At 39.1% G+C, this 10,741-nt stretch overlaps 1 protein-coding gene across 1 annotated transcript; it reads right to left on the bottom strand.

The window, feature by feature from the left end:
- Positions 1–341: 341 nt before the first annotated feature.
- LOC100482507 (centromere protein V-like) lies at positions 342–1,100 on the bottom strand. The gene is given in 4 exon segments (XM_034649038.1): positions 342–541; positions 544–699; positions 702–840; positions 1,008–1,100. Coding segments are annotated over 4 exon segments (588 nt in total).
- Between the last annotated feature and the right edge of the window lie 9,641 nt (positions 1,101–10,741).

The following is a 10,741-nucleotide window of genomic DNA, read 5'->3' as shown; positions in this document are numbered from 1 at the left end:
AGAAGAATGAAGCTGGAACTATCACAATTCTAGATATAAAGATACACTACAAAACTGTAGCAACCAAAGCAATACTGGCACAAAAATAGACATATAGATTAATGAAACAGAATAGTAAGCCCAGAAAGAAACCCATGCTTTATATGGTCAATTAATCTTCAACCCAGGAGGAATGAATATCTAACGAGAAAAAGACAGTCTCTTCAACAAATGGTGGTGGGAAAACTGGACCGCCGGCCGCATGCAAAAGAATGAAACGGGACCACCTTTTAACACCATACACAAAAATAAACTCAAAATGGATTAAAGACTTAAATGTGAAACCTGAAATCATAAAAATCTTAGAAGAGAACATAAACAGTCAGTTCCTTGACATCAGTTGTAGCATACTCCTTAGACATGTTCCTGATGGTCTTGTGCTCTTTCGTGGCTTTCCCCCAGTCGTTGTCACTGAATTTCTCAATGTCCACACTCCACGTGGGGCCCTTCTCCAGGCAGTGTGGAATGATTCCAAATCCTCCAGGGTTTGAGTGGGGAGTGTCAATTTCTGCACACCACATCTCTTACAGAAGGCATGCTGCGCTTTGTGCTTGTTGAATGTGTATGTGGTTGTGCTCTCAGCTTCCTTCAGGAGCTTGAAGTGAGAAGCCAGTACCATGAAGGGTGTATTCTGCTTCTTGCAGATACTGCAGTTGCAAAGATGTGCAAGTCTTCTGAGGTCCAAACTTCAAAGTGAACTGCTCCATAGTGGCAGCTTCCTATGTGGTTCACCAGGGCCTGGTATTCCAAGGTATCCAGCAGCAGCTTGGTGGCACCCTCGATGGTGAGCCTCTGCCACTTCTGGAACACCTTTCAGACTCCCACCCATCACTCAGGTCCAGCCTGGCCACCAAGGGCATCAGGGTTACTGGAAATTGCAGAGGTGGTGGCCATGGGGGCAGCACGAGCTCTGACAGTGGCTGCTCACTCGGACTCCCTCCGAGGCTCCTGGCAACAGAATACCTCACCCTAGGGCTGCCTTGCTGTGGCCTGGCTCCCACTTCCGGCCTGGCCTGAGAAGCATGGAGTCGGGCCTTGGTGTCCGGCTGGGAGCGGGACATCGCATGTCCCTGGGCTGCTTCTGTCCATGTGGCCTAGTGGCCACACTGCTCCTCGCCCACTGCATTGTTCTGTACAGATTTTTTTTATAGTACTGTAGTGTACTTTCTCTTCCTTATAATTTTCTTGATAACATTTTCTTTTCTCTAACTTACTTTATGGTAAGAATATCACGTATGGTACATATAACATCCAAAATATGTGTTAATCAACTATTGATGTTATCGGTAAGGCTTCTAGTCAACAGTAGGCTATCAGTAGTTAAGCGTTGAGGAGCTAGAAGTTAAATGCAGATTTTCTCTTTTTTAAAAGATTTTATTTATTTATTTGACAGAGAGAGAGCACAAGCAGGGGGAATGGCAGGCAGAGGGAAAGGGAGAAGCAGGCTCCGTGGAGAGCAGGGGGAGCCCGATGTGAAACTCGATCCCAGGACCCCAGGATCATGACCTGAGCTGAGGGCAGTCATTTAACCAACTGAGCCACCCAGGTGTCCCATACATGCAAATTTTCAGCTAGGGTGGGGAATCAGCACTCCTCACCCTAACCCTGTTGTTCAATGCTCAACTGTGGTACTAAAAATAATAGCAGCAAATATATATATATATATATAATATTATTTTACTTGTGAAAATTAATGAAGGGAAACCTCATTTAGAATGGGATTGGGAAGCCAGCAGGGGAACCCTCATACCCTACCACTGGTGGTCAATAGCAGACTCAGTTGGAAGGGGCATACCTTGCAAGTTAATACTACTTCAGCTACTACCTTAGCTACTACCTTACTACCCCAGCAGGAAGAAGACAGTTTCCTCTCCCCTGGCAATAGCCCAGCTGATGAGAGACTGTCACAACTCAGCCAATGAAAAGCCACTATACTTCAAACTCCCAGTCTACTCCAGTGGACTATAACAGTCCTTGCCAATTCCCCCCTTTCCTCTATAAGAGAGGGATCCTCTACTTTGTCCTCTGGGCTTGCCTGTGGCTTCACCATAGCTTACTTGTCCCCAAATTGCAATGTTCTACTCCCTAATAAACTCATTTTCCTGATAAAATAACTGGCAGTTTTATTTTTAAAGGTTAACATACTTAATCCTTACAACTATTAATATCCCCATTTTACAGATGAAGAAAATGAGTAACAGAGAAGTTAAGACTATTAACCAGAGTCATATGGCTAATAACCGGTAGAGCTGGGAATATGAGCTCAGGCAGTCTGGTTCCAAAGTACATGCTCTTTAAAAAAAAAAAATTGGGGGGGTCCCCTGCATGGCTCAGTTGGTTAAGCATTCAACTCTTGATCTCAGCTCAGGTCTTGATCTCAGGGTCATGAGTTCAAGCCCCACATTGGGCAGTTCCACACTGGGCAAGGAGCCTACTTAAAAAACTTTTTTTAATTGAAGTATAATTGACATATAGTATTATATTGGTTTCACGTGTAAACATAACTATTCAATATTTGTGTATGTTGCAAAATGAATACCACAGTAAGTCTTGTTATCATCTGTCACCATACAAAGTTAACTTTTAAGATTTCCAGAGGACATGCTCTTAACCACACTTCTTTTTTTTTTTTAATAAAGATTTTGTTTATTTATTTGACAGAGAGAGAGAGCACAGGCAGGGGAAGCTGGAGAGAGAGAAGCAGGGAGCCCGATGCAGGGCTCGATCCCAGGACCCTGAGATCATGACCTGAGCCGAAGGCAGACACTTAACCAACTGAGCCACCCAGGCACCCCTTAACCACACTTCTAAGCGTCAGAAGAAATCCATGATAAAGAAAACCAAGAAGTGCACTGATAAAATAGCGCTCTAAAGTCTAGAAAAGATTCCGACTGATAAAATGTAGTTCAGATGTAGCTTAGGGTAAAGAAAGAGAGCAGGATTACAGAATCCTCAAGGAGAAAAAGAAACCCTAGACAAAGAGCAGACTGGAACACGGGGCACTGACCGAAGGAACTCAGTATGCATTGTCTATTACAATGAACAAGATTGAACTTTGTATGTATCATATTGATCTGTAATTGTCGGACTGTTCTATAGCCATGGTTTATTATTTGACACTACCTATAGAATTATAGAATTTTGCCATTAATTATAGCCATTATTTTTTGGTAATGCAAAAAAATGTTGTTAAGTGAGGGGGATACCCTTATAGTCTTAGACATTTCAACTATTAATAGATCAGCATGCCCCCTGGAAAAATCATTAAATCCCTCTAGGACTTAATTTCTTTCTTTATAAAATGAAAGGTTATCATAGACTAATGATTTATATAACTTTCAGCGTAAAAACCTTCTCTGGGGGCTCCTGGGTGGCTTGGTCGGTTGAGCGTTCGACTCTTTGTTTCAGCTCAGGTCATGATCTCATGGGTTGTGAGATGTAGCCCTGCATCGGGCTCCCTGCTTAGTGCAGAGTCGGCTTGAAGATTCTCTCCCTCTGCCCCTCCCCTCACCCATGCACGTTTATGCACTCTCTCTCTCTAAAATAAATAAATAAATCTTCAAAAAAAAACCCCAAAACAAACCTTGCCTGTTTTTTAATCTGCTAAGCACATAACAGCAAGTAAATCAATATGCAAATCGAAAAACTTACAATGTAACTTAGAGAAAATATAAATGCAAATGACGAAAAGAGGAAAGAAGGGAAGGGCACACACTTATCTGTACTATTCATTTGGCAATTATCATGCACCATTTTGTGACATTACCTCTACCATTACTTGAATCATGTATTAAGTAGCTTTATTGTATTCGTTTAATTAATTGAACAAATAATTATAGAGCACCTACTAGTGCCAGGAACTGTTCTAGACTCCAGGTATACAGTGGTTAAAAATCGAGGCATTTGGTTTTGCTGAAGAAATTAAGATTACTTTTAGGATAAAGACTGTCATAGGTATTTTATATTTGCATTCAAGGATGCTTAGCCCTTGGTATATCCTCATCTAATTGTTTTGATGCAGTTTTAGCTTTCTGAGTAGACAAAACCTAATCTTTGTACTAGAGACAGTTTTTACTAAAAATAAGCAGGTCAGTATGTTTTTTTATGAAAACAACGGAACAGATATGGTGGAATTCTAGAGACACCCTAGTCTGGCACTCTGCTCTTGTGGATCATAATAAAATTACCAGGTTGTCAAAAATGTCCTGACCACGAAATATGTACCGGGTGATGTAGAGAATATAAAGAAGAATAAAGGGCGCCTGCATGGCTCAGTCCGTTAAGTGTCTGCCTTTGGTTCAGGTCATGATCCTGGAGTCCTGGGATTGAGTCCTACATGGGGAATCCCTGCTGAGCGGGGAGTCTGCTCCTCCCTCTGCCTCTCCTCCCTGCTCATGCTCTCTCTCTCTCTCTCAAATAAATAAGTAAAACCTTTAAAAAAATAAAGAAGAACAAAATATCTTCATCCTTGGGGCACCTGGGTGGCTCAATTGGTTAATCGTCTGCCTTCCAGCTCAGGTCATGATCCCAGGGTCCTGGGATCCAGCCCTGCATCTCTCTGCTCAGCAGAGAGCCTGCTTCTCCCTTCTCCTTCTTCCGCACCCCCTGCCTGTGCTCTTTCTCTCTCTCTCTGTCAGATAAATAAATAAAACCTTTAAAAAATATCTTAATCCCTGATTCACTTATCACAAAATTAAACAGAAGTTACAGAAGATCTAATTAAAAGTGGCTAAACAATAAAGAAACACATTTATTTCATCTTACATAACAGGAAATCTGGAAGGTAGGGCAGTTTCAGGAGCGGTTGCTTGACTCAATAATGTTATTAGGACTCAGGTTCATTGTGTTTTTCCAATCTGCTATCCTTAGTAAGTTGGTTACTTCCCACGTAGTCACAAGATGCATGCAGCAGGCTCAGATATCTCCTATTCACCAAAAATACCTACAGGCTGGAAGGGAGCAAAACAGTGCTCTGCTCCCTATGTTGTTTTATAACCATAAATATAAAATAGATAACTTCTTTATATCTCATTGTCCAGAACTGCCTCACTAGCCTGTGTCTACCTCTGGCGAGGGGAATGACATTACCATGACTGGCTTACACCACTGAATTTTAAACTTTTAAAACCAGCACCCACAGTAAGAAAATAATTTACACATTACACAACACACACATGCACAAACATGCACGTGCATGCACACACACATAAAGCTTCACAAAATAACTTTTACCCTTAATGCACATAACATGCTTTGATATTATTTATGATATTCTATTTCTCTAGTTTAAAAATGCTGATAGTAACCCTCCCAAAAAATTGGAAAGAACAGCTACAAACTTATTTTTTTGAGGCCAGCATTAGCCTGATGCCAAAGCCAGACAAAGATACTAAAAGAAAACTACAGATCAATATCCCTGATGAATATCGATGTAAAAATCCTCAACAAAATACTGGCTAAACAAATTCAAAAGCACAAAAAAGGATCATAGCTCTTGACCAGGTGGGATTTATCCCTGTGATACAAAGATGGTTCAACATATGCAAATTAATCAATATAATACACTACATTAACAGAAAAAAAAAGATAAAAATCATGTGTTAATCTCATGATGCAGAAAAAAACATTTGACAAAAGTCAGCACACTTTCATGACAAAAGCTCAATAAACCAGGAATAGAAGGAAACTACTTTATCAAAATAGAGACCACAAGAAAAGCTTACAGCTAAGATCTTACTCAATGGTAAACAACTGAAAGCTTTTCCTTTTTTAAGACAAGGGACAAGGGAAGGATACCTATTCTTGCTACTTCTATTAAACGAAGTATTGCAAATCCTAACTAGAGCAATTAAGCAAGAAAAAAAAAAGCCATCCAAATTGGAAAGGAAAGAAGTTAAAAGTATTTCTGTTCGCAGATTATATGATCTTAAATGTAGAAAATCCTAAAGATGACATGTACACACACACACACGGTTAGAACTAATAAATTCAGTAAAGCTGCTGGACACAGAATCAACACAGAAAAATCAGTTACATTTCTATATACTAACGATGAACAATCTGAATAGGAAATTAAGAAAACAATCCTATTTACAATACCACCAAAAGAATAAAATACTTAGGAGTAAACTTAAGCAACAAGGCAAAACACTTGTGTACTGAAAACTACAAAACATTGCTGAAAGAAGTTAAAGAAGATACAAATAAATGGGAAGGCACCCTGTATTTATGGATCGGAAGACTTAATATTGTTAAAACATCAATACTACCCAAAGTGATTTACAGATTCAGTGTCAATCCTATCAATCCCAAAGGCATATTTTTTTGCAGAAATAGAAAATCTTCCTAAAATTCATATTTAATCTTAAAGGACCCTGAATAGCCCATATAATCTTGAGAAAGAAGAACAAAGCTGGGGGTGCCTGGGTGGCTCAGCCAGTTAAGCATCTGCTTTCAGCTCTGCTCATGATCTTGGGATCCTGGGATTGAGCCCCAAGTGGGGCTCTCTTCTCAGTGGGGAGCCTACTTCTCCCTCTCCCTCTGCCCCTCCCCCTGCTCAGGCTCTCTCTCTCTTTCTCTTTCTCTCAAATAAATAAATAAAATCTCAAAAAAAGAAAGAAAGAAGAACAAAACTGGAGGTATCACACTTTCTGATTTCAAAACATATGACAAAGCCAGGGTAATCAAAACGGTACAGGACTTGCATAAAAGACATATTGACCAATGGAACAGAGTAGAGGGACCAGAAATAAACCTTCACATATATGGCCAAGTGAACCTTTATAAGGACACCAAGGATACATAATGGGAAAATAGTCTCTTCAATAAGTGGTACTAGGAAAAGTAGATACCCGCATGCAAATGAATGAAGTTGAATCCTTACCTTATGCCATATACAAAAATTAATTCAAAATAGATTAAAGACCTAAATGTAAGACCTGAAACTGTAAAACTCCCATAAGAAAACATAGTGGAAAAGCTTTATGGCATTGAATTTCACAATAATTTCTTGGATATGACAACAAAAACATGGGCAGCAAAAGCAAAAATATTCAAATGGGACTGCATCAAACTTACAGACTTCTGTGCAACAAAGGAAACAATCAACAGAGTAAAAAGGCAACATATGAAACGGAGAAAATATTTGCAAATTATGTATCTGAAAATGGGTTAATATCTAGAATATATAAAGAACTCCTACAACTCAGGGATGCCTGGGTGGCTCAGTCAGTTAAGCATCTGCCTTTAGCTCAGGTCATGATTTCAGGATGCTGGGATCGAGTTCCGCAGAGGGATCCTCGCTCCCTGAGCCCGCTTTTCCCTCTGCCTGCCACTCCCCCTGTGTGCACACGCTCTCTCTGACAAATAAATGAATAAAATCTTAAAAATTAAAAAAACCTACAACTCAACAACAACAAAGCAAACAAACTGACTTTAAAAATGGGCAAAAAACTTGAATAGACATTGCTCCATAGAAGATATACACATATCCAACAAATACGTTGGGAAGATGCACAACTTCAGTAATCATCAGGGAAATACAAATAAAAAACATAATGAGCTATCCCCTCCTACCCATTAGGATGGCCACTTTCAAAAATAAATTAATTTAAAAAATCAGAAAATAACAAGGGTTGGTAAGGATGTAGAGAAATTAGAATCCTTCCACACTGTTGTTGGGAATGTAAGATGGTGTACCCACTGTGGAAAACAGTATGAAGTCTCCTCAAAAAAATTTAAAAATAGAATTTCCATGTGATCCAGCAATATCACTTCTGGATATACATCCCAAAGAAGTGAAAATTGGGTCTCGAAGAGGTATTTTTGCACCCATGACCATTGCATTACTCACGACAGCCAAGAAATAGAAGAAGCCTAAATGACCATCGAACGATGAATGGAAAAAGAAAATGTGGTATATACATATAATGAAATATTATTCAGCCTTAAAAAAGAAGGCAATCCTGTCAAATGCCTCAACATGGATGAACCTTAAGGACATTATGCTAAATGAAAGAAAATAGTTACACAAAGACAAATATGGGGCACCTGGGTGGCTCAGTTGGTTAGGCGTCTGACTTTTGATTTTGGCTCAGGTCATGATCTTGCAGTTGCAAGATCGAGCTCTGCCTCCAGTTCGGTGTTCAGTGCAGTCTCCTTGAGATTCTCTCTCCCTCCGCCCATTCCCCCACGCTCTCTTTCAAATAAATAAATAAAATCTTTTAAGAAGATAAATACTGCATGATTCCACTGATATAAGGTACCTAAAAGAGTCAAGTTCATGGAAACAGAAGGTATAATGATGCTTGCCAGGGGGTGGGGGAAAGGGGAAAATGGAGAGTTATTGTTTAATAGGTATAGAGTTTCAGTTTTGCAAGATGAAAAAGTTCTAGAGATCTGTTGCATATAGTTAACATGAATGTGCTATTTACGTAAAAATGGCTTAAATGGTTAATTTTATATTATGTGTTTTTTAATCAAAAGAAAAAACATTTTGACTGTGACCTACTAAATTGGCTTTATGACTCACTAATGAATTACAGCCTGGTTTTGAAAAATCCTAGCTTGGATTAATTAAGATTGACCATCTGTGATGTGACCTACCTTGAGGTATAAAGTCCGTCTTATACGTGATCAAAATCAGGGCTCTGTTAGCAAGCAAAAGATAGAGGGAGATGGAGTATTATTTGGCAGTAAAAAAAGAATGAAGTGCTAATACATACCATACCTTGGGTGGACCTTAAAAACATGATGCCAGTCACAGAAGACCACATATTGTATTATTCTACATGAATTGTCCAGAATTGGCAAATCTATACAGACAAAAAGTAGAGTTAGTGGTTGCCTAGGGTTGGGGTGAGGGCTTGTGAGAAATGGGGAATGACTGCTAATGGATACAGGTTTTCTTTTTGGGAAAAAATCATGTTCTGAAATTAGATTGTGGTGATGGTTGTACAACCCTCTAAATACACCAAAAACATTGAATTATACACTTATTAAATGGCTACAATGTATGGTATGTGAATTCTAGTCCAACTGACCTGCTAAAACAGGGAGCAAAGTGGCAAACAGAGAGTTTATATCTAATGAAATAAGGATGATAATTCAGCATATGGAAAATGTAAAAACAAATGCAAACAACTTTGAAATACTCATCATACACGTGCCTATGTAAACAATTTTGAAATGGGGAAATCAATGTCTGAATTATAGAGAAATAGGAAGAACTATTTCCCAGTGATATCGTAAATTCATTATATAATGGCAATATGTAACAAGAAGTATCATACTCAAGTTTTGAACTAGTAAAAAGAAAAATTGGGAAGAAAAGCTGATGAGTTAGCAAACAACAGTGTCTGCACAGGAGCTGCTTTATTTAGAAATTTCCTTAGTTCTATGTTTTTAGTTTAGCCTCAGAAAGTAGCCCTTCCTAGCTCAAGTATTTTTCTACCTGATTCAGAAAAGTCTGGATTCTCTTCCTAGGAATACTATGATTCTCCTACGAAGACATGTTTGAACTCAATCATTTTAGTTAGCCCTCTGCTAATTTTGTCATCCTTCTTCATCTTCCACGTTAGATTATGAATTTCTTGAGTCTAAGGACTGTAATTTCCAGGAGTGACATTGTATTAAGAAATTAACTTGGGGGGGGCGCCTGGGTGGCACAGCGGTTAAGCATCTGCCTTCAGCTCAGGGCGTGATCCCAGCGTTGTGGGATTGAGCCCCAGATCAGGCTTCTCCGATGGGAGCCTGCTTCTTCCTCTCCCACTCCCCCTGCTCATGTTCCCTCTCTCACTGGCTGTCTCTCTCTCTGTCAAATAAATTTAAAAAAAAAAGAAATTAACCTGGGGAAGGGAGACACCAGCAAAATTTGACCACTGTTACATAATCATCTGTGTGACCTTGATTTCTCTGAAGCTCAGTTACTTATCTTTATGGGAATCATAATGTATTTCAAGGTGGTGGTGTAAGAATTAAATGGGATGAAGTTATATGAAGTATCTAGCATGGAGCCTGGTACGTGGCAGATTTTCAGTTAACATCAGTTTCATTCACGTCTCTTTAGCCTCTGTTCAGTTGTTCCAGTTCAGGTGAAATGGTCTTTTTGCCCTAAGTCTCCTCACTACGTGAGTCCAAAGACACTGCTAATTCTAAAACTTAGAGGAATCTTACCAAGCTTCTAGTTTTTACTTCCCATATGGTCCTTACTATTTCCTTCATTTTATTCACTTTTATCCCTTCCCTGTGTATGCCGAGATCTATATTGATTGTGTCATTTCCTCTAAATCTGAGTAGGTAGTAGGTGTCTTGACAATTTTACACTAACAAACAAAGCAATTTACATAAAACATTCACAAAAGATTTCTTGGCTACTATGAAAAGGGGGTTCATGTACTACATATACAATGGAAATTGATCTATTGATCATAAGGTACTGCTAAAATTGAGAAAACAGTAGTTAAGGCTCTAAACTTAATAGTTAAGATAGAGTTACCCGTCATGTGTCCTTAACAGCTAGCCCAGTCATCAATCTGTATTGTAAGCAACAAATCAGGAATTTACAGTAGAGCTCAAGGAAGCTTCTCAGTATCTTTTGTACAGATTAAATCACCTGATATAGCTTGATCACATTTAGATTAAAGTATGTGCTGAGGAAAGAGGAGAAAGGGACTAGTATGAAAAGACTGAAATGGAGGTGTTT

Source organism: Ailuropoda melanoleuca, chromosome X, assembly GCF_002007445.2.
Source record: "Ailuropoda melanoleuca isolate Jingjing chromosome X, ASM200744v2, whole genome shotgun sequence".
NCBI lineage: Eukaryota > Metazoa > Chordata > Mammalia > Carnivora > Ursidae > Ailuropoda > Ailuropoda melanoleuca.
Note: the sequence above shows the minus strand (reverse complement) of the source record. Positions and strands in the feature narration are given on the sequence as shown.